Source organism: Bombyx mori, chromosome 1 (genome assembly GCF_030269925.1).
Source record: "Bombyx mori chromosome 1, ASM3026992v2".
In the NCBI taxonomy this organism is placed as follows: domain Eukaryota; kingdom Metazoa; phylum Arthropoda; class Insecta; order Lepidoptera; family Bombycidae; genus Bombyx; species Bombyx mori.
Window position 1 is genome coordinate 11156358 of NC_085107.1, and position 24438 is coordinate 11180795.

Sequence of the window (24438 nt, forward strand, 5' to 3'; positions counted from 1 at the left end):
TTTCCTCTCGCGTGTAACGCGTAAATACGCTGCAGGAAATGTCAAACTTTTCTCCCGCGGTGCACATACTATTTTTTCTCCTACCAGACCGAAAGTTCGTGGAGTACCGAGCCGGGGTCCAGGGGCGAAACCAGGAGCGAAGCCCTGTCGGGGGTAGGGGGGGAAGACGGAGCCACCCCATACTCATAAAAAACAATTTAACTGTTTTTTTTATTTTTAAATAAACTACTACTAATTGAATAAGAACTGTCTGATGAACTCATCTTTGTTTAATACTTCACTATTAAATTTTATTGCCTTTTGTTTATTTCACTTTTACACTAAACACAATATTGCAAATTACTCGAGCGCAACAATGGCGGAGAATTTTAGGTGCGTGAGAGCAGACGTAGACACTAACGCGCATGCGTACTTGTACCCAGGGAGAAAAAGTTACACTTTCTTCCCTGTACAGCGGGAGGAAAACCGAACTTTCGGCGTAGGTAGGAGAAAAATGTACCTTCATGGTGGTAGCGATATTATAGTTATGTAGGTAGCGGCCTGATATTTCCAATGTAGATGGGCGACAGAAACCAGGAAGAACCGCTGGCTCGCCTATCTACAGCAGCAATGAGAAAGTTATAGAATATAAAATTAAATCTGACGAATTTGAAGATTTTTTTTATTGCTTGAATGGGTGGACGAGCTCACAACCCACCTGGTGTTAAGTGGTTACTGGAGCCCATAGACATCTACAATGTAAATGCGCCACCCTTCTTGAGATATAAGTTATAAGTTCTAAGGTCTCAGTTTAGTTAGAACGGCTGCCCCAACCTTCAAACCAACACGCATTACTGATTCACGGCAGAAATAAGCAATGTGGTGGTGCCTACCCGTGCGGATTCACTAGAGGTCCTACCACCAGTAAGAACCATCTACCACCATGACCTCGATACTAAAGTTGAGAGGTCGTCTTCAAGCATAACAATACTCAGGGAGGCTTGTAAAGACACGAATAACCCACAGGGCTCATCTTGGTATTAACTTCGGTAAGATATTCTGATCGCCTCTTCCTAGAATAATTGGGATACGACTTATCTCCAACAGTACAGCGTAATGTAAAAATAAAAGACGTACTTAAAAATTATTATATTTATTGTGAACAGTGAATTACTAACTAAATATCCAAGAGAGCTAATCGTAATTTTATTATTTTCAAATAAAACAAGTGAACTTGAGAAACTTAGATTAAGACAAAATTGAAAGTTTTTTAAACATAATCATTGACTAATATTAGTTTTGGAACCGGTAACCTTAGTACTAATGCCTTCAAACTGATAAAAATGCGGCCCTAGTGAATAATATGTTATGTAAACTTAATTTCAACCACCGTTAAAGCATACATATTTGATACTTTATATTATATCTACAAGTCTTTAAAACAAAGACTATTTAAGATATTAATCATTGATTAAGTGATTTTTTTTTAAACTTTAATTTTTATTTGTTTTTCTTCTAACATCATTAATATCATACATGGCAAGTGCATATTTCGAATTAGACAAGTGTGATTTTTATTTTAGAACTTATCAAATAATAATAGCGCGTAATATAATTTTCTAATAGATTTCATTATTATATTAACCAAGATAAAGTAATTTCGACTTCACATATGAATAAAAACAACGTGTACTGTATTAAATTGCAGAACAACACAATAGTATTATTTTTCACGAATGAGATTCATAAACAAATGTTTAACTGACGAGTTACCCAATCGACGAATCGTACCGACCTTTATATAAAACATTGAAAAAAATTGAATGAATTAAATTAAAAATAAGCCTAACTTACTAACAAAGAAGCGATCGATTATCAATTATAATTAGTGAATACTTATTCTGAGACTCTAATTTGAATACACGTTATGAATATTGAGAACAAACTTGAACATATCAAGTCGAATGCAAAACCAGCTTTAATTTCATGATAGTTTTGAAACGATATGACTAGTTTCCAGTATACAATGCCTTATGTGGTTGTCTGGAAGGGAAGGATTCTCCTGTTTTCCAAAACACTACTTACGTACTAAAATTGAAAGTTTTAAGGTTTGTTACCTTATACCGCATACATATCGTTTTCTCGCATTAAAACTGTATAATCAACTAACAAAAATTACTATTTTTACAGGAGAGTGTTTTAAAGGTTTAACATGTGATATATTTAATATTAATCATCTTTACAACTTTATTTTTTTTTATTTTTACCGATTACATTATCTGTCTTTTAAATTAAGATTAAATCATGTACTATTAATTTTGTTAATAGTAGTCAAAACATAAGTAAACTAAAAAAAAAATTAAAATTAAAACTACGCTCTGTTGACAGTATTTATGAGAAAAAATACTGGTGATACCAAATGTTTACGCTAATTCACTCAATTTCGAATATTTTTGGAAATTGTACACTTTTAATTCGAAAAGACGATATAACTTGGGGATGAGTCAACTAGAGTTTGGAATGGTTGTACACTATTTATCAAGCGAAAAAACAGGAGCTAATACGTTTGTTGTCTGCAGACGATATGAATTTCATGGATAATATTATGTCTTCGTCGAACGAAGTCGTTGCGGTCTAAAGGATGAGACGGCTAGTATACTCTTACCGAGCGACGCACCTACGCCAGGGTTCAAATCCTGGTAATCCAAATTACTAATCTGATGACAATTTCTCGAACGAAATACGTAGCACGTGTTCACGAACGACTTCACGACAGGTATACTATTTTCTAATAAAAATCCAAACCCGAAAATTCATAATTCGTATAATTACTGGTGGTATTATAAATTAGTAGTCTAGTACATTGTAAGACCGCACAGGGTGGATATCGCGATCCTCCCTAATTCAACCACGATGTAGTGATGTGTACCAATTTGAAAGGTGAGACATTCGTTACATTAAATTGAGCCTTTTTTTTTTTTTTATTGCTTAAGTGGATGCTTCGCTTAGATGGAGGCTTTAGAGCCTTCTATATCATATCATAAATAGGCAGCGACATTCACTTCGCAATGTCTACGAACTCTGATGAACATTGATCACCAGAGGAACAGTGTCCTAAACCAATATAAGCAAAATAAAAAGAATTTAAGTTATCATTATATTGGCATATTGCAGTTGTTATGGTGTTTTTTCTAAAAAACTGGATGTGCTAAAAGAAACGTCAAATGAAAAAATAGAAAAGTCCCTCCCTTGTTACGTTCTAATATACATCCAATACTGGAGATATAACCCCAAGGTCGTAAAACACATGCCAAATACTTATGCTGACGATAAGTGGACATGCCGCATCGACCCCACGTAATGTGGGATAAGAGCAGGAAGAAGTTGTTATCGTTTTTGTTAGCTTTGCATGTTGTTAGGTAAAAATACTTTTATAAAAATCGGAAAAGATAATCTTTTGTTTAGAACGTAGTTATAATATTTCTTTAATCCTCCCCAACAAGTTGAGTAATGACAATTATCCTACCATAATCAAGACGGGAAAACAAATAAAAGTAATTCCAGTTACGACAGTTTCAACTCTAGCCTGATGAAACCGTGTTCAGAGTTGTCTCATCTCGAATACAACTGAGAAGATCCAACAAACAACGCAACATCTGTTCAAACTATGATACTCGCACAATTATTATTTTTTACTAATGATTGTCTTTTTTATGATCAGTGTCATGCAGTAGACGTTTAAATATAACTAGAAAGGTTATAAAGACTGCACAAATATTTAAAAAATTAATAGACTGCTACGAAAGCTTCTACTATGTGTTGAAAATATGCCCCGGGATTGTTTAAAGCCTTCGTCAAACAGAACGCGTAATTAGCGCGCTTCAGAGCGCTAAACTGACGCCGCGCTATGACTCCGAGATGTGTTGTACTAATATAGTAACATACCGTCAGACAGAGTCCCAGCGCTATAAGTACGCAGCGCTCTGTCGCGGCGTTAGGACGCTTTGACGTCAGGCGTTGTAATTTTTTACAAATGTTATTTTAGCGTCCGAGTGAATGTGTATTAAAATACTAGATAATGCCCGAAAAAATATCACTCGATTTCTTAATACTTTTAAATTTTCACACTGCTCTCGAGGCCACTATGATTTGGCGAATGCGTTGCGTCAAGGAGCGTTAGACTCATCTAGTCAATTTGGGTGACATGAAAAGAGCGCGACGTTAAGTACGCGTTCTGTTTGACGAAGGCTTAAAACCAACGAGAGCTTTTGTCTTCTTTTTTTTTATTGCTTAGATGGGTGGACGAGCTCACAGCCCACCTGGTGTTAAGTGGTTACTGGAGCCCATAGACATCTACAACGTAAATGCGCCACCCACCTTGAGATATAAGTTCGAAGGTCTCAAGTATAGTTACAACGGCTGTCCTACCCTTCAAACCGAAACGCACGACTGCTTCACGGCAGAAATAGGCAGGGCGGTGGTACCGACCCGTGCGGACTCACAAGAGGTCCTACCACCAGTAAAACCCACCAGTTGTCTGTCTATTTTTAAATTTAAACACATGAACTTAAAGTATAAAGTACCTTTTAGGCATTGTATTATTAATTCACTTTCAGTTTCCGATGCAATAACCAATTAATAATCATCATCTACTTTGAATTCCTACGTAATATATCAAAATCATAAACATATAATATGAAATATATGAAACAAAATTTCAAAGCAATTTATTTTCTATTTTTCGATAAATATAAGAACATTTTCCTCACTAAAATGCTGTAGCTATAATGATTTCCAAAACCACATATTACTATTCTTCATACTATACTAGGTATCTATTGTTAACATATCTATTAAATTTAATAGAAAAAGTCAATTTTAAAATATCTAAACACTAATTCTGCAGAACGATTACGCACGAGAAAGCCATAGTATTATTATTATTTATACATAAGAAAAACAATTATATACAATAAATACATTATACATTATTTTTAATTTAAGGTAGTGTGTAACAAGTTTATGTATATGTTGTACATATAAAACATTGCGGTGGAACAATAATACGATTAAATCCAAATACAGTTTAGCTTAAACGCTACTCATGTGACAATAATATTGAAAAAAAAATTACGCTCTTAAAAATTATAGGTTTACACACCTAATTATGTAAAATGCATTGTGTATACTTAATTTCCAATAACATAAGTCCAGGCACTGTTCTCACTGATTTCATAATGAAACTGTTTGGAAGAATTATGCATTTAATATTAATATTGCTTTCATATTATTAATTCTCTATCCGATTATTAATATTACAATAATACAACTCTCTGTCTTCATGATAGTAAATTTATCATCTAATAATTCTTCATATATTGTTTAATGCAACTTAATTACTAACTAGTGAAACCCGATTTCGTTCCTTTGTATCTATAGCTAGATGTGTGAAAAACATCAATTTCTTCAAACTACTCAGGCGCCACCTATCGTACGTTTATAGTACTATGACAAACATTCCCTGCGGTGTCAACAACAACGTATCATCACAATCTAGTAAAAGGTTTACGAACGCATAAAGGGCAACACACACAAATATAACTATTAATTCATATAGATAATTAGATATTTAATTCAGATCAAATATTAAATTCAAATAGGTAAAATAAAAATAATAATAATAAAAGCAAATTATAAATACTTCAAATCATATTCAGTCTCTAACTTAAAAAATATATATGGACGGATTGTCATAAACATTACTTTTAAATTTGTACTTAAATTAAATAGAGGTGACTTTGAAACATGAAATATTAACCTTGTTTAATTACAAAATAAACAGATATACATGTGAGTACACAAAAGGATAGTATTGGCAGAAATAAATTACGGATAATATATTATAATATTATGTTATTTACTAACATCTACAAAATCTAAATAGAGAGACTAAGGAAAGTGCTATACACCTTTCATTCACATATAATGCTAATCTATTTAATTCAATGTGTCACAAATCATTAATAATTGCTTATTACGTTATCTTATATAAATATATAAATTTTCGAGACTATAACTAGATTGCTTTCATATCTAAGGCGTTTATAAGAGGTTTAACATTGCTTTTATGATAGCAAGTCTTTTGATTTATGAACATCAGTTTACGTGAATAATTCTACATAATCTATTTAACGCTATTTTAGTAGCTACCTTTTTCCATATTCAACTTATCGAAACTGTACTTATTTATATGACGTGTAATTGCTCACATATTACACATTTAGATCGATTTAAAATAAAGTAACTATGAGGGACCTACTACTGTTTACGCATTATTATAAATTTACAAACTTAATTACGAGTAGAACAGACATAATTAAATAAAAAAAATCATGACGTTATAATTTACACTCCACTTCGCGCTCTATTTTAGGCTTTTAATTTTATCTGGAGATTCGTGGGCTTCTGTGATTTATCTAAATGAAACTGAACCGTACTCTATTTAGTCAACTTGCTTCTATAACTTTATTATATATATTATGTTCCTCTAAATAAGCCCGTGTTCACCGGTACTATGAATACCAGAAAGATACGAGATAAAAACTAGTATAGTACACTGTAACTCGAACGCCAAGTATATTTAAATATAATGATTCCAACCGAGAATAATGGTTAGGGTTACCAAGTAATAGGCGGACGTGCCAACCTTGTATTGCTACCGTTTTTTTAACGTTAAAGAAACAATAAACGAGGGATACGAACCGCTGCATTAGTCCTCATCCTCATATATATAGTAATGCCAGCTGTTTTAAATATCTTACATTGAACTGACGAATGTAGTTTCCAGAAACTACTAATAAAATATAGTTCCAATAAATACGTTTTATAACAACTAACTTAATAATGGATTTTAAGTATTTTGTTTTTTTTCCCTACACGCTGGTAGCCTTGGACTATTTCAGCTACGCGCGGACGGATAGGTGAGCTCACGGGCTCAAATTAAGGGCGAATTTACATTACGAAATTAGTGCCATGAAATTAATTTCGTGACATTACTTTTACCATCAGTTTCACGTGTAATTTAACATTTTCGTAATGCGTGCATTAATTTCATGAATGCAAATAAGTTTCGTGCCCTGCACGATTTTTTGGTGAAATTAGTGTCATTCAATTTCATAGTGTAGACGCGACATGAAACTAATGTCGCGAAAGGGCCCGCGCTGTGCGGATGTGTATTTTTAGCTCGCGTGCGCTTCAAGAGTTGAAAATGGCAACCCAACGATGGAGTACAGATAAAAATATAGAATTAATTATTGAATATCAGCTACTACAGTGTCTTTGGGACCCGAAACACCTACAGTAAAAAATCAAAATTATCTTCACTCATTCGAAAATAGTTTTTATAGCTCTCAGGATCTTCATCTGCTAATTCAGAGACTAACTTAATTGCACCTAAATGCCTTCTTGTTAACCATCCTCGAATCAAACAAAATCTTTTTTTCTTGATAGTATTTTTTTAAGTTTTTAGGTATATAAGCATTTCTTTACCTACATTGAATATAGCAAAATATAGCTTTGATGTTGATGGCGCCATGGTTACTGCGATACTGTGGATTTCGCGACACTAATTTTTTTACGAAATTACTTTCGGATATATCGAAACTACTTTCGTAAAACTGAGTTTAACGTGCATGACACTAATTTCGTAATATAAATTCCGCATAAGAGAAATTTAGGGCCGCGTGAGTGAGTCGAGCGATCCGTGTGTCGTTGACTAAATAGAGAACAGTTTATTTATTATTCACATATACGATAAACAAAAAAGCGGCGTTTTAAAAAAAAAACAGTATATTTTTCGAAAGCGTGGAAATGTTACAAAGATGCAAGACACTTTTACCAATAAAAAAATATTGTAAAAATACTTAATTAGAAATGGCACACATGATTTTGTTGAACTATATTCGGATATCACTCGAAAGTGTTTTTATCGATTAACTATTCAGTTAGTCAGACTATAAAGCTAAAATTTATGAGATGATTAAATGAATTTAACTTTTTTTATTGTTAACCTTTTTGACTGTCTGAGATATTTTAAAGTAAGACATAAAAAAATCGATACGTGGATACGATAACTGAATGTAACAAGAATAATAGAAATCGCACGATTGTTTCGCAGCCGAAACAAGACATAACGATGCCTAACCTCGCGCGAGCACGTAATATCGATAAATTTCTATTAAACAACTATGTAATTAGCTAAAACTATAGGTTATTATTTTTAAAGCTGTATTGAACATGTGTAATTTATGTGTTTATTAATTTTTATCTTATAATATTTGAACAGCTGTATTTAACGAAGCACAGCCCACATTTCTTTTATATTTCAAACTATGAGTAATCAAAATGTTATTATGTTGTACATTACACTAGTTTATTGAGCATTTCTTTAAAAACTGTATTTTTCTTCTTTTTTTTCCTGATTAAGAAATTTTGACAACATGATACTGCATAAAAAAATATTTTTTTCTAGGACTAGTAATAATTATTGTTTAAATGAATAAAGCAATGTTGTCAGAACTATTAAACCGGGTGTGTCTAATTGTTAATGTTTAGATTTTTTATAGGTTATAGTGGTTAGGGGACCGCTTCCGAAAACGAAGACAGTCGATAGTACTAATGACACCTTTGATGATAGGAGGGCAAAAAAATCGATTCTGATTTAAAAAAGATCGTACTTTTAAAACATTTGATTATTAGTTTTATAAAAAAACCCAGCAGTGAAACACTAAATCAAAAACAGCTGTTGCTCGGATTACTGATCCATTGCTGTTTTTTTATTAATGTATTTTTTATGAAACTATCTTTTCATTTAGCTGTACTATCACGACAGAGCGTAAATAATGCTAATAAAGCCTTTTAAAAAAATGCTGTTTTTAAATCAAGATCGGTTTTTTTCCGTCGCATCATCAAAGGTGTCATTAGTACAATAGTCTGTCTTCGTTTTCGGAAGCGGTCTCCTAACACCCAGTATATTAATCGTAGACAGCATCAAACACGAATCGGTGAGACACAATTCTTATACAAAATACGCCATTGAAAGAAACGAATATTTTATTAAGTTAAATACGTTTCCAATGCCCTTATCTTACGCAAGTTTTTATAATATTTCGATTAAATACTTTTTAAATTTATGGAATCGTTGATAAAAATAATGCATTATTGTACATTTATAAAAATATATATGAATCTAATTAGTTACTATATAAAAAGCTGTCAGCTCGGACTTTATTCACTCTTTAAAACGTTACTCTACCAAAAGTATAATATGCAACGCATTTTATAAATCTAACACCGTACAAATTTATTTATTCAATTCGATATTTTTCTCAAAGATATTTCGCTAAATTAAATAATTTATTTTCAAGCTAACTCCTCAGACCGTAAATCAGCCGCTATATTCGTATTGACAACATAGTTACTGTTTCATTTTTATTTTAACCATAAATACGAATTAATACAATATAATATAATATAATATAATATTATACTCGTTTTCTAACGAACAGTTTAACTGATATTATTGCGTTTCTCACTGTAAGTTTTTAATGTAATTCTCAAATAGCTTCTTACATATTAACCTATACCTAATTAATGGGGTTTTTTGTTTTACATTACACATCTAACATATACATTTTCATGAGAAATTATCACTAGCGTATCGATATATGTTTTAATTAAATTGTTACGAAAATAATTTTAACGACTACAATGACACATCAGACGCAGCGTGACTACAAACGTGGGCTATTTAAAAGCCAATGTGCTGAACCGTATTTATTTATTGAAATGCATGTAAACGGTACACAAAACGACACGTAAACAAAAGCAACGAGGCACACGTCGAATATTACATTTGAGACGATTGAAAATCTATACGTACCAAGCAACGATTACAATTACATAATACATTAATCTAAACGAACAGTTGTAATTCGATTTAGTTCTCGGCGTTATCTTGTTCTAATAATCAATAAAAATTACATTTCATTTGTTCTTCTTTTTTTAAAATTTTAAATAAGAACAAAAAGTCACCGTAAAAATATATATACAAGTAAATAAAATAAGACAAGAAATACACTCAGATCGTCTATTACTATTTCAGATCGTAAGCGTCTGAATGAGATTCAAGGTAGCGTTGGTTTATAATTCTACCAGAGTCAACGACTGGAGTAAGCAGATCTTCAGAAGGTACTTGTATGCGAATCCTATTGTCAGAGGGCACATTGTTGGTTCCGTTGGACGTGTAGAAGCCAAGGGAGATGGGCTTCAAATGGTCGTCGGTGTAAGTTTTATATTTTTTCGGACTTACGGGATGAAGGTGCGACGGGCTGGCCGTCAGGGGATTGTAGGTGACGTGGATGCGGACCACGTCGTCCGACATGGGGGACGCGGATGGGGGGTGGGGGGTCGCCCTTGGTGTCGAGTGGCTCGTCGATGGCGCCCTCTGTATACTCATCCCGCAAACGCCCGAACTGAAATCACGTACGAATAACACATTTGACTGTATCGTAAATATCTATACTAATATATAAATGTACAGTTGTTTTTGCAGATGTTCCGTTATAACTACCGAACCATGCATCCGATTGACTTGAAACTTGGTTTCTATGTAGAAAATATGTACATGTACAATGGATAGGCTAATATTTATATGAGTGTTGGACTCTCTACACCAGTTGCGGGGGCGTTAATGATGAGAATCTTTGTGGGGGTGAGAAATAATAATGTTAATTTTAAATGCCCAGCGAAGCGGACGGGTACAGCTAGTAGTTTCTAAAGGAACCGTTGTTTTTTATCTCTACTGAACTTATTTTTATAGATACGTAATTTAAAATTCTAATATCTAATTCAACAAAACCAACAAAGAATAGAATGACTTAATTTTGAAAAAAGAACAAATAAAAAAATTGTATTTAGTTAAGACTATTTTAATACGAATCTAATGATATTTTTTTGTTATTGTTTATCTGATGGGAGGACGACGTTACGGCCCACCTGGTGTTAAGTGGTTACCGGAGCCCATCGACATCTACAATGTAAATACTGCCACACATAATGAGTTATGAGTTCTATGTCTCAATTTTAATATCGTGAAATGAAGCAGTGATCGCATAATGTGACAGTGCGGTGTGCGGTTAGTGGCATGCGTGACAATTCTAAAGGCTTCGTCAAACAGAACGCGTACTTAGCGCTGCGTTTTAACGGCGCGCTCTTTTAATATCATACAAATTGACTAGATGAGCCCAACGCTCCTTTACGCAACGTTACATTCGCCAAATCATAGTGCCTTTCGATAGCAGTGTGAAAATTTAAAAGAATTAAGATGTCGAGTGATTTGATTCAGATGCGGCATTGTATAAGCAAGGGTATTTTCTAAGTAATTCTATCAATTTTTCGGGTATTCTCCAGTATTTTAATACACATTCACGCGGACGCTAAAATAAAATTTGTAAAAAATTACAACGCCTGACGTCGAAGCGTCCTAACGCCACGACAGAGTGTTGCGTACTGCTAGCGCTTGGGCTCTGTTTGATAGTATGTTACCATAGTAGTACAACACATCTCGGCGTCATAGCGCGCCGTTAGTTTAGCGCTCTGACGCGCGCTAAGCACGCGTTCCGTTTGACGAAGCCTTAAGCAAAACAAACTAGCTGATATTCGAACAATGTTTTGCGACGTGCGGCGCTACATCTACAGAAGACATCTCACCCATCTGACCCTGTGCCGTCGTCGCTAACGTTGCTGTGAGTGTCGAGGGAGTTGTCCGGCGCGTGCGACCGTCCGCTAGAGAACACGCTCAGGTCGGCCGTGCTCGTGACACTCGTGTCCGCGAGAGACCTGCGAGACCCCAGACCCGACACCGAGTCGTCGCACCGGACACCGCTCGCTAAGCCACTGTGCTCTGTCATGAAAACATTTACTAATGCTGTACTGGATCCATTCTAACATATGTTATTGACAGCATATCGAATTTAAGCTATTACGTACGAAAACGTATTTTAAGCAACTATGGTAATGACAAAAACGAAGCGTGTTTAAAAAAAAACGATATGCGCATGCACGATATAACAAACACTAAAAGGTTATTTACTTACCTTATATTTAACGTAAATACATTTTATAACGTTTCTTAAAGGAAATTCATGCAATTTTGTGTTCTTAAAAAAAAAACTATCTCTGCCAAATTTTGATAAACGATAATTAAAAAAAAAAAAAACAATGAAAGTTTAACGCATATAGTATATAATTATGAGAACTAGTTATTTATATATTTAATTATAATATATAACTTAAGCATTTAACGTTTCCTTTTAGGTTTCGAAGCGTTAATGAGATAACTTTTTTGTTCATTATTCGAGTAGGTATTCACTACGGGCGGCTTCACATGAATGTTCATAATGTTCATACGGGCTTGAGATGTGTGAAGGGGCACATCATAAGTAGTATTCGTATCTGTGATCAAAATATTTCCTTCGATCAATATAATTGTGAATTATAATTTTGATACTTCATAAACTATTTAGAGGTCGTGATTGTTGTTGAAAAACATGCGCCAATATAAACTCAATGTGTAGTAGTTGATTTAAAAAAGCCGAAAACTTTCGGTAGGCAATGATCGCAACATTATTGATATATTTTAGGTGCGTAAACTAATTCACAAATGATGTGAAGAGAGTAATTTAAGAAATGTAACAACTTTTCCATTCAATTTACCGCGTATGTACTTTGAAGGATGATTAAAATCGAACTCCATCATACAGCCACGGGCGGCAAAACTAAAAAAATTAGATTAAATGTTCGTATTCTTTCTAATACTTATTTCGTGTTCGGGGAATCAGTACAAATTACATTGGTGCTGCTTCTGAATTAATTTATTAACATTAATTTTCGGATTTACGTTGCTTCAATATCATTACAGACAAACTAAAATAGCTTACTACTAAAAAACAAAATAAATCTAATACTACGGTGTTTGATCGTTGTTCAAACATCTGCGAACAATTTTAAAGATGACAGGGGTGGGTTTATGTTTCTCTTATCAACATTCAGCAGAGATTCTTTTTAACAACACAAAAATCGGTTAGCTACGTGTCATATTAAATAATAATGTAAGCTTATCGATGAAAGGTACACACCGCGTGCAGTTCAAAGATGTTAATTTCAGAATTGAAACACGTTAGATTATGTAAACGATACCAGAAAAAGAAAGGATAGCGTTTTCAAGAAGATGGCGCACACAATGCGAAGAGCCTGGCTTCACTCAAGATTCAAGGAGCGGAGGTAATGAGATTTAAAGCTTGCATAATGCGAGAATTAATGGAAATGATCGTGTGGCGGTAACTCCTTAAATCTTAAGTAACGACGTGTTAATGAGTAATAGTGTTAATAATGACATAAACCCACCGCCATAGCACCAGTCAAAATGCCACCGCAGACGCTGCTACAACGGTAATTATCACCTACGTAGCTTCAACAAACTGCACGTGCTACAGTGAGATTTCAAATTTAGGCAAGCATGTTAAATACAATACGGCTGAATTAACTATATAGTATATTATATATTATAATGCTTTCGAAATTGATAACGCCATATTTGCGAATCTTATGAAATTAAACAGCATTTTGAACATAGCAATAACGTTTTAACACACACACACTATTTTGCTGTATTATATAATTTCATCATTACCAATTCATGCTTCTAAAAATGAAAAATGTTCGTAGAAAAACAGTACTCAAATTATTTACAGTCGCTTGTACTGGACTACGTACTGGTGGTCCCAAATTTCTACGAGAAAGTGTTACACAATTAATTCAACCGTTCTGTATTATTATTAAACACTAAATGTACATAACACAAACGATTCTGGCAAAAAATAATAAGCATATATTTTTTTTTAATTTTATGTAGACTACAATTAATCAGATTACATGAATTAATTAAATATACGTATTACGAAATGAATTATTTTATTTTAATTTTAAATAATCTTAATTGAAAATACTACTACTACTAGTTTTGTACTAAATTTTTACTTAAAATATGGGCTTTGAGATACGCAAACGAGACGGGACGCAGAAGAGTAGTCAGTCGCTTCGTCTGTTTTCTAAACATTACAAGGGCCAGCGAACACGAGTCCGTCAAAGTTCATTGTCTTGAAAAAGTATGCGCCGATTTGGAATTTCATATATGAATATATTTTTTTAATTGATATATTAGTAATTAATTGTATATATTAATAAATATTAATTAATAATATATTAATAAATAATTAATATTTAATTGATTGTATGGGACCATTGAGAAACACCGAAGCCTTTACACACGTTAGTCGAAACTTATTACACACAATATCTATATAAATAAGGCAAATATAAAATATTTATTTCTATTGATACATATTTTCTACTGTTATTCAAACGATATTTTTATCTTTTTATTAGTAGATATTGGCGAGCTGTGTTTTCAATGGTATTTTTTTTAATTCATCTTTTTCTAAATTCTAATTAACAAGACAGAACAAAAAATGTATCAAGTCTTGAGGAATCAGTGATTACGTCGACTTTCGATCATTGGGCGTATACTGATTATAAAAAGTAGGCTTAGAGATAAAAGTGTTAGAAGCCTTATAAAGTGCAGACAGTGAGTGATTTTAAAATAAATAAAGACCCTATAATAAGATTATTTAATATTTTAATGGCCTACGCAGTTTTACGACACGTTGACAAAAAAACAAAAAATGCCTATTGCTTATGAACAAAGCTGTGTCACGTTACGTTATCTGCATCGCGTTCCTCAAAGCCTTACCTACAAATTGCACTAAATATACTATTCAAAATAAATTCTTAGTTTTAGTTCGACTTCAATATTTATAATTTCCTAATATCTTTAGAACGTTTGTGAATATTTCATGCATGTGCTATCGCACTTTTATTTTACAATTAAATGATATTTTTTATTTATTTAGCACAAAATCACATGCTGACAGCGTAAAACGACCACTGGGCAATATCTCTGCTAAATTATGTATATTTCTCGGTTATGATTAGCACAAAATATGATATCTCCCATTTAACGAGACCGATGATAATAAAACAGTAATTTTTCATGAGGAAAATTAAGCATGCCATCTTAACATTACAAATCAAAATCATTTAACATTTTTAACATTTATATGTACAACATGCAGTAAATATTTAGATTTCATTTTAGTAAACTCGTCTGTGTTACCTGAAGATCGATCTTGTTTAGGTATTATTTGAATAGAGTACTTTTTTACTTGCAACTTTTTTTACAGTGACATCAATTCATTAAGAGATTTGAGCATCATGCTTTCGTATCTTACATGACGATAGTCAGTGCGGCTATTATTACGAAGATACGGTGATATGACCGGTTCATTCTAGTTACTTCTACTTTTAATACAAACGAATTACTCTTTCAGTTACATCTCACCTTATTCTTCTATTAACATTTCCTTTTAATACCCGGACTAATGATGGTCTACTAATTGATACTAGGAACCTACCAATTACTGGCGGGAAGAAATTATGATTTCGGTTACGCTTCAAATGTAAGACAAAATGGTGTTTCGATAAAAAAAATTGGCACATGTCTTATGATTTGACGGTATCTACGTCATGACCGTGGTGTCTGAGAATCAGAGTAACCAGTTAATATCGTTTATTTATTAAGACTAATTAGACCGTGAGCTCGTGTGCCGTGCGTCTAAAACATTTGGCAAAAAATACTTTGAATGAACTTTATTTTGAATAATAAATTAACATATACACTGATTTTTTATGGTACAATTTATTTTGCACGCACTCTATTAGTTTGCAACAAATTGATCAGTGAGATATTCAAAAAGTTCGATGTGTTAAAAATCCATTTAAATTTTAGATGAAAGCATTTTGCGAACTTTTCTTTTAAACAAATCACATAACTGATTTTTTCTTACATTGCATCAAATCTGAATTTGTTGTTTGAGATGCATACAATATTCAAGTATTGTATCATAGTCATGCATCAGTACAATAAGTACTAAGTTTGTATACGTAACAGATTTACTTATAAAAACAATATGGATGTATGATGAATTGTGTCACTGTTAATTGTTCAATGTTACAAATGCGTAAAATGATCTGAACCAAGGCTCTCATAAGACTCAGATCGCGATATGGTAGGCGTAATATCCAAATTACCTGAAACCGTATCGCTTTGAGACACCCGAAGTTCCTGTAGCTCCAACGCTGCTTTCTCTCTTCTGAAACGAATAATTTTTTTAAAAAGATCCTTCAAGCAAACTTTGTAATCTAAATATAAACAAAGTGTTAAAATACCAGTTTCAGAGCCGACATAGGAATAAACAACAAGCCCAGTGTGAATTTTCATCGTATTATCCGCTTGTTACTTGATTTGTTGTTGTTGAATATGCATATTATAAAGTTAACCATAATTTACTGAAGGTGCAACTTTGGTGTTAAGAATCACAAGCACAAGTGATACAATATCCCTTTTTCTTTCATGAATAATCCTAATACACCCTTTATTTACTTTACCTTAATATCACATTAGCTCTGGCCTGTTTTTCAGTCTCAGAAAAATTTTCAGCTCGCTGTCCGATTTTGGATTTTTTATCTGGTTCGACGAAAACACCCAAAGGACGTTTAGGAAGTTCGTTAGGTGGTGGAAGTCCTGGATAGTCGAGCTTCGCTCTCTTCAATTCCTCCATGGACTTCTCTAATTGATAAATAACTATATCATCTTCATATCCAAAATCTTTATGAAGTTTAACCTGCAATGAAATAAAATTTGTAATGTAATTAAGGTAATCAATCAGTTATTCTTTCAAATATATTATATTGTACAAAAAATAAAACCTGGATATAATTGACAATTAAATCCATGTCATTTAACTTCATGATGGTTTTTTTGTGCAGTTTGAGTATTGTATAGGCCATAGCTGTGATAACCCTTTCTCCATCCAAAAGATATATATCCCAAACTCTTAAACAAAGGCTAAATGGCACCCTTTCAACAAAACAAACAAAAAACCATTTCAGTGAGTAAAGTATAGCATCCAAGCCAAATTTATCAAAGTGGCGCTTTAACTTAGGCATAAATTTAGTGAGTATCTTATCATGGTGTTCTAGAAATCTCGTTAACTTTGGAAATCCTTCTATATATAATCCATGCATTGCGTACTTCTTGTCTGACAAGAGTACTGCAAGTGCCCAGAACGCATCTTCCTCGTCCATATACATTAAGAGCACACCAGCCAATCCTGACATGCCTTGGCAATAGCCCACTTCAGAGTTATATAAGCTATATGCACATAGAACATTGAATAAAGAGCACTGTTTCTCAGAATATCTCTCTCTATAGAATTGATGTTCTCGGAACTGCCTATTTACATCAGAATCAATTTGTCGAACGTCAGTAGACCAAAGTTTAGCTAATTTTAACATCTCTCGATATTTTCCAGGATTGTCAGATCTCATTCGGTTTACATCTAATAACTTGCTCCATACTCCTATACGAAGTGAGTTTGGAATGCCCTTATAAATTCTACGATGCAGTTTTTGTTTGGTTTCAGATGTGCCCCATTCTTCTAACATCTTGAGCCATTTCTTTTCTCTTTCAAGTTCAATGTTAATCTTTTGCGGCGCCGTTTTCTGCGGCAAACGTTCGTCATGAATGAAGCCATACCTGGAAACAAAAAGAGTAATCTTTGTTGAAATTGGTTGATTAGCAATTACATTAATTTAAAAAAAAAACAGGTTTTATTAAGAATTTTAATTTGATAAGCGAAAATGCTATAAATGTAAGTTAAATTTAATCATATCAAGAGACACTGAGGAATATTCGTTAATTTAATGTTTCTTAAGGTATAAACATTTAAAAAATGATGTCTTACTAAACATTAAGCATATGTAAAAAGCACCAGTATGTGAAAATAAAAGTTCTAAGCTTGACTATTTAGGTTTTTCCTAAAAGTCCTTTCTCTGTAAATTCTCTGTAAATTCCACCATTATACTGAGGGAGGATTTCATTTAATGTCATCTCATTTTTTGTTTTTTATTGCTTAGATGAGTGGACGAGCTCACAGCTCACCTGGTGCTAAGTGGTTACTGGAGCCCATAGACATTTACGACGTAAATGCTCCACCCACCTTGAGATATAAGTTCTAAGGTCTCAAATATAGTTAGTTACAAAGGCTGCCCCACCCTTCAAACCGAAACGCATTACTGCTTCACGGCAGAAATAAACAGGGTGGTGGTACCCACCTGCGCGGACTCACAAGAGGTCCTACCACCAGTAATTACGGAAATTGTAATTTTGCGGGTTTCATTTTTATTACACGATGTTATTCCTTCCATGTGTATAGCCGACGTGGTGGTAGCTTAAAGAAGGTGTTCGCAATTATGAGGTCAATGCACATGGACATCACCAATGCCCACAGTAGACCGCGTAGTCAGAAACCAAATTGACTATGTTATGATCAACAGAAGGTATCGAAACTGTATCAAGAAGGTGCAAACCTACCCCGGTGCAGACATTGGGTCAGATCATAACCCGGTAGTGGTAGACGTGGCATGCAAGCTGAAGAAGTTGCAGCCAAAGAGAATGGATAGAAGGCCAAACATAAGGAAGCTTGCTGAGCCGAACACACGAGCGAAGACCCACACCGCCATTAATCAATGGGCCAACGATCGTCGTACTGAAACCACTGCCTCTGACCTCGACACGTGGACTAATCTAAAGCGAAGTGTAAAAGATATATGTCACCAATATCTCTAACCATCACAACTGGTCAAAAAACAAGATTGGATGACAGATTCAATTTTGCAGCTTATGGAAAACAGGAGGCAATTTAAGGGTACAAATCCAGTAATGTATAAGCAAGTCGATGTCACCATTCGAAAAGAGATTGCGAAAGCTAAGAATGATTACTACAGCAATAAGTGCGCGCACTTGGAAGATCTCCTTCGTAAACATGACAGCTTCAATGCGCACAAGCACATCAAGGAAATGGTTAGTCATAGACGGAAGTCAATGAATACTCTGACCGATGCCGGTGGGAATCTCATTCTTGACACCGATGGCAAAAAGAGTGTGGTGTGACTATGTTGCAGAGATGTTTGCAGACTTATCAAAGAACATTTCACCGATCACTGATCGGACTGGTCCAGCTATGTTGAGGTCTGAGGTTTTTCGGGGCTTGAAAGCTGCTAAAACAGGTAAATCACCGGGTCCTGATAATATACCGATCGAAATACTAAAGTTGCTGGAAGAAGATCAACTGGACGTTCTCACACAGTTCTTCAATAACATCTACGAAACTGGCAATCTTCCTAGTGACTGGCTAAAATCCACATTCATCACGATATCCAAGAAGCAAAACGCTAAAAAATGTGGAGAGTATCGTATGATTAGTCTTATGAGCCATGTCCTAAAAGTATTCTTGAACATCATACAGAATAGAATACGGCCAAAATGTGATGAACAACTGGGCGATAGCCAATTTGGATTTCGATCTGGTGTTGGCACCAGAGAAGCTCTTTTCGCTCTCAACGTTCTCGTATAGAAATGCAGAGACATGCAAACTGATGTCTTTTTGTGCTTCATAAATTACGAAAAGGCATTTGACCGAGTTAAACATCATCAACTTTTCAGCCTTTTATATGACATTGGTCTGGATGGTAAGGACGTCAGAATCATCCGCAACCTGTACGAGAAGCAGGTGGCTACGATAAGGGTCGAAAATGAGGAAACCGACCACGTTGAGATCTGTCGTGGGGTCCGGCAGGGGTGTGTCTTATCCCCGTTGCTTTTTAATGTCTACTCAGAGGCTGTGATGTCAAAAGCTCTTGAAAACCTTGAAGTGGGAATAGGAATCAATGGCAGGGTCGTTAACAACTTGCGTTATGTGGACGACACTGTCCTTATTGCAGCATCGGAAGCCGATTTGCAAGCAATTGTAAATAAGGTTCATGAGTACAGCGTGGAAGCCGGGTTGTCGATAAACATAAGCAAGACCAAGTTCATGGTAGTCTCAAGAAACCCGGATTTGAGTTCAAGCGTATCTGTAGCTGGGAAACAACTAGAGCGAGTACAACAGTACAAGTATTTAGGGGCTTGGGTAAATGAAGCATGGGAATCTGATCAAGAAATCAAGACCCGGATAGAAACTGCTCGAGCCTCTTTTAATAAAATGAGGAAAGTTCTTTGCTGTCGTCAACTGAATATAAAGCTCCGAGTCAGGCTACTCATGTGCTATATCTGGCCTATCGTTATGTATGGTTGCGAAAAGTGGACCCTGAAAGAGGACACTACAAAACGCCTACAGGCATTCGAGATATGGTGCTACCGTCGCATGTTACGCATTAGTTTGACGCAGAGCGTCAGGAACGAAACCGTGCTTCAGCGTGTTCATATGTCCCGGAAAATGTTGCCTTCTATCAAAAAGCGCAAGATAGAATATCTCAGCCACGTGCTCAGGAAGGATCGATACATGCTGCTGCAGCTGATAATGATGGGCAAAGTGGACGGAAAAAGACGTGCTGGGCGAAGAAAAAAATCATGGCTCCGGAATATCCGGGAGTGGACCGGTATTGCCTCCGTCGAACAGTTGTTCCGGCTGGCTGCTGACAGAAATGAATACAGGAAGCTAACGGCCAACCTTCAGGATTGAAGAGGCACTGGAAGAAGAAGAATTCCTTCACCGTGGAAGTCAATCGTGAACATTTGTTGAGTACGTATTTCATTAGAAAAATTGGTACCCGCCTGAGATTCGACCACCGGTGCATCGCTCAACGCGAATGCATCGGACGTCTTATCCGTTAGGCCATGACGACTTCAAATATTTTTTATTGCTTAAATGGGTGGACGAGTTCACAGCCTACATAATGTTAAGTAGTTACTGGAGTCCATAGACATTTACAACGTAAATACGCCACCCATCTTGAGATATAAGTTCTAAAGTCTCAGTATAGTTACAACGGCTACCCCACCCTTCAAACCGAAACGCATTACTGCTTCACGGCAGAAATAGGCGGGGTGGTGTTACCTATCCGTGCGGACTCACAAGAGGTCCCACCTACCATCAGTAAAAAAACCCTATGATGTTCAACTCATTTAAGGGATTTGTATGAGAAGGAAAACCTAATAAAAGTACCTATTAAAACAACAAAGAACAGGACATAATCAATGAATACTGACTAGCTTAGAATCCCTTATAGCTTTCATGGACAGACAAACTAAGGATTTTTTGAATGTTCATTTGATATAAAGTGGTAATCAATGCTCATGGAGACTAGTCAAGGGCCACCATTACAAAAATCAGAATAATCCTTAGGCCTCGTTTAAAGAAAGACCTGTCAACTCACAGGTGGAGAGGTAAGTTTACAATTTTAAGTCTGCAATAAACTACAGGAAGAGGGTGGTCATTGGTGGTCAGTGGTCCGATGATCTAACATGGAAACGGTATCTCCATCAGTTAAAAATCTGAGTATGGAAGTATTCAGCTAATCACATATTCATTACAAAAGATGTCTATTGGCAATCAAATTAGCTCAAACACCAAAATACAATGTTAAATCAACAGTTGAATCCTTGGAACCCATGTGTCATCTGATCCCCAAATGTTGTTATGTTAGTTAACTTATAAATTTTCAAATGTGACTTCTTAATATTATCAGATCTACTGCACATTTTTGAAGCAGGAGGAAATCGATGCCTATGCACTAGTGGCTGAAGGTGGGGAATGTCAGATTGCAACTAACTAAAATCTGTCGCTTAACAGCCTCTGAATGAGAAAAAAATCATTCATAAATAGATAATGAATAAATATAAACTACGATATCAAACAGCTTTAGTAGTAGTTTGGAACTACTTCTAAAGCTGTTTGATGTTTAGGAACATTTCCAACTTAGGCAAGAAATTATCCAACAGTTTATGCCAGTTTATGTTTGATTACTTTCAAAACTCATGCTCTGTTGTTCACATATTTTTACAGACTACTTAACATTAAGAAAGTGACCTAAAATTAAATTCACAACCAAATTTAAGTCAACAAAGTACACTTCGCATTGAGTCCTCGCATTAGCAAAGCTTGCAGAGCAATTTAAAAAAATATTGGTTTATTTACATATTATTTCAGTGCTCTTTGCAAATTCTCTTACTATTGGATTGTAAAAATGCAGTTTTTTGCACTAACTGGGTTTTGAGCTATAATCTACCAGATACAAGGCCTATTCTAATGATACAGGTACTTTCCGATATTTATAATATTATTTTGATGGATTATGTATCTATTTTAACACACATGAAATAGCGCTTTGATCTTAATTTCACAGACCATTACACAAAATACTAAAAGTAAGTAAATGAACAGCTCTTCTATGGCAACATTTGTACAAATACGCAAATTGCTAGCATGATAATTCTGACCGGAATTAACCTGCAATCTTTCATTTATACATTTTCATTTTATTATTTTATATGTTAAAACTTACTGTCAATCTTCTATGTATGAATATCTTAAGCAAAGCTGTACATTAAAACCAAGCTTTCTTTTTGCTTTCATAGGTAGATATATAAGAAACAGCTACAAACCTATCGGTTTTGTGGTACTCTTCAAACTCCGGATCCTCCCAAGGGTCGATTAGACCAACAAGATTTTCACGTCCTCTTTCGTATCTTTGGAAGATCCGCTCCCGCTCCTCGGAAGCCCGTGCCAACAGAGCCTCCTCATTCATAACACTGCCTTGCTGTTCCACATAACTTCACGACCTCTTCTTAACGTCCACCCTACCGAACTTGACACTTTTCTGCAGATTTCACTTTGAATAAATTTTATGCGTGTACTACAAGGCGATTCTGATAAAAATTGCTACACGTAACATTACGCCCATTGAATCTCAATCGTAAAATCTCGGACGCTCTACGACTACACCGTCATGTCAATTGGTAAATTGACTTAACTGTAGAACTATCTCAACAATATTTCCTGGTTCAGAAATAAATGCTGATTTGAGGCACCATAATACCTAGGTACTCGTTCATTCCAATTTTCTCTTTTTTGAAAACTATGTAAATGTCAAAAACGGTACATACCTACATACATTATTATAAAAATTCATTTTATTATTATTATTGAGTGGTAAGTAGGTAGGCAATAGGTAGGTAATAGTGAATATTAGTTACTAGGTAAAAAAATATGTACTAGTCTAAAGTAGTCTGGCCATAGATCATACACTAGCGCCTGTACCTTTTCTGATGTAATACACTTTGTGGACTAAAAATGGGTAGGTAATAATAATTATAAAAACGTCGAGATTATTAGTGTTTTAAAAATAGGGCTGTCGCCCATTGTTCGTGATGGAGTTTGAATATAAATATAATGGCAGGCAACACTTGACACATGATTACAGATTTCGAATAGTAGAATTAGTTTAAATGTTTAAAAAACAGATGATTGTATTCTCCTAATAAGTCAGGACTTCTCATCTAGACACGGCAAGAGAAACATGTAATAGTTTTATAAAAAATATAAAGATAATAATTTTATAATGGTTTAAAATAGCAAGCAATATGTAACGAATTTAATAAAATAAAACCACTAAAAAACAGGGTGAATGAAGTTAGCCCCTCAAAAAAATTTTTTTTTCCTTTTTTCTACTTATTTTCTATTAATTCGTTTGTTCATCATTTGTTCTTGATTGTTCACTGTTAATACTTGTTTGTTCCCCATTTATTTATTTTAAAAAAAATATTAAAAATATATCTAAAAGTTAGCCCCTCGATTGCAATTTTTAATATTTTTTCGTCCTTAATTACTCGTAAATATTCATTTTCGATTGTTCTTATATAAAATACGTTTGTTCTCTTTCGAAATTACTCATTTTTTGTTTAATTAATTGTATTAGTTGAATAAATGTATACAAAATATGTGTACTGCGCATGCCATAAGTGTATAATCTATGGCGCATGCGTCAACTATAATGCCTAAACTTTCTACGCGGTTTTAATCGTGAAAAAAAACAATTATAAATCCTGAAGGATCATTTAATTGGTATACAGTTTAATTAAAAAAATTAAAAAATAAATAAATAAAATAATGTGCATTCGCGTAAAGTTAGCCCAAATACATTTTTTCCATCCTCCTATATACCTATCGCTATGAAGGTATAAAAAAGATAGGTTAAGAGTTCACATAGGTAATATAAACAAATAAGTAAATATGTTCATTATTTATCTTTCAAGAGATAATGTAGGTACCGTAAAATGGGGCGATTAGGGACAAATTCCAACTTTATGAGCAATTTTAAGGTAGTTGTTGATGTATATAATGCTATATCAGGATCAAAATGATTGAGTCTTGGGGGCATCTT

The 24438-nt window shown here is 34.4% G+C and overlaps 1 protein-coding gene across 4 annotated transcripts; it reads right to left on the minus strand.

Annotated features, from left to right (window-relative positions):
• Window positions 1–1116: 1116 nt before the first annotated feature.
• LOC101746723 (USP6 N-terminal-like protein) lies at window positions 1117–23344 on the minus strand. Of its 4 annotated transcripts, none has more exons than XM_021350365.3 (6): window positions 22661–23236; window positions 16924–17752; window positions 16603–16838; window positions 16246–16304; window positions 11749–11941; window positions 1117–10511 (listed from the first exon to the last, which is right to left on the minus strand). In XM_021350365.3, exons 1-6 carry the CDS (start codon window positions 22801–22803, stop codon window positions 10133–10135), a joined length of 1839 nt encoding a protein of 612 aa, XP_021206040.1. In that variant the 5' UTR covers window positions 22804–23236; the 3' UTR covers window positions 1117–10132. The 4 variants fall into 4 exon arrangements, with proteins under 4 accessions (XP_021206040.1, XP_021206041.1, XP_012549066.1 ...); XM_021350366.3 differs by having other exon boundaries at window positions 11758–11941; window positions 16246–16307; window positions 22661–23235; XM_012693612.4 differs by having other exon boundaries at window positions 16246–16307; window positions 22661–23235.
• Between the last annotated feature and the right edge of the window lie 1094 nt (window positions 23345–24438).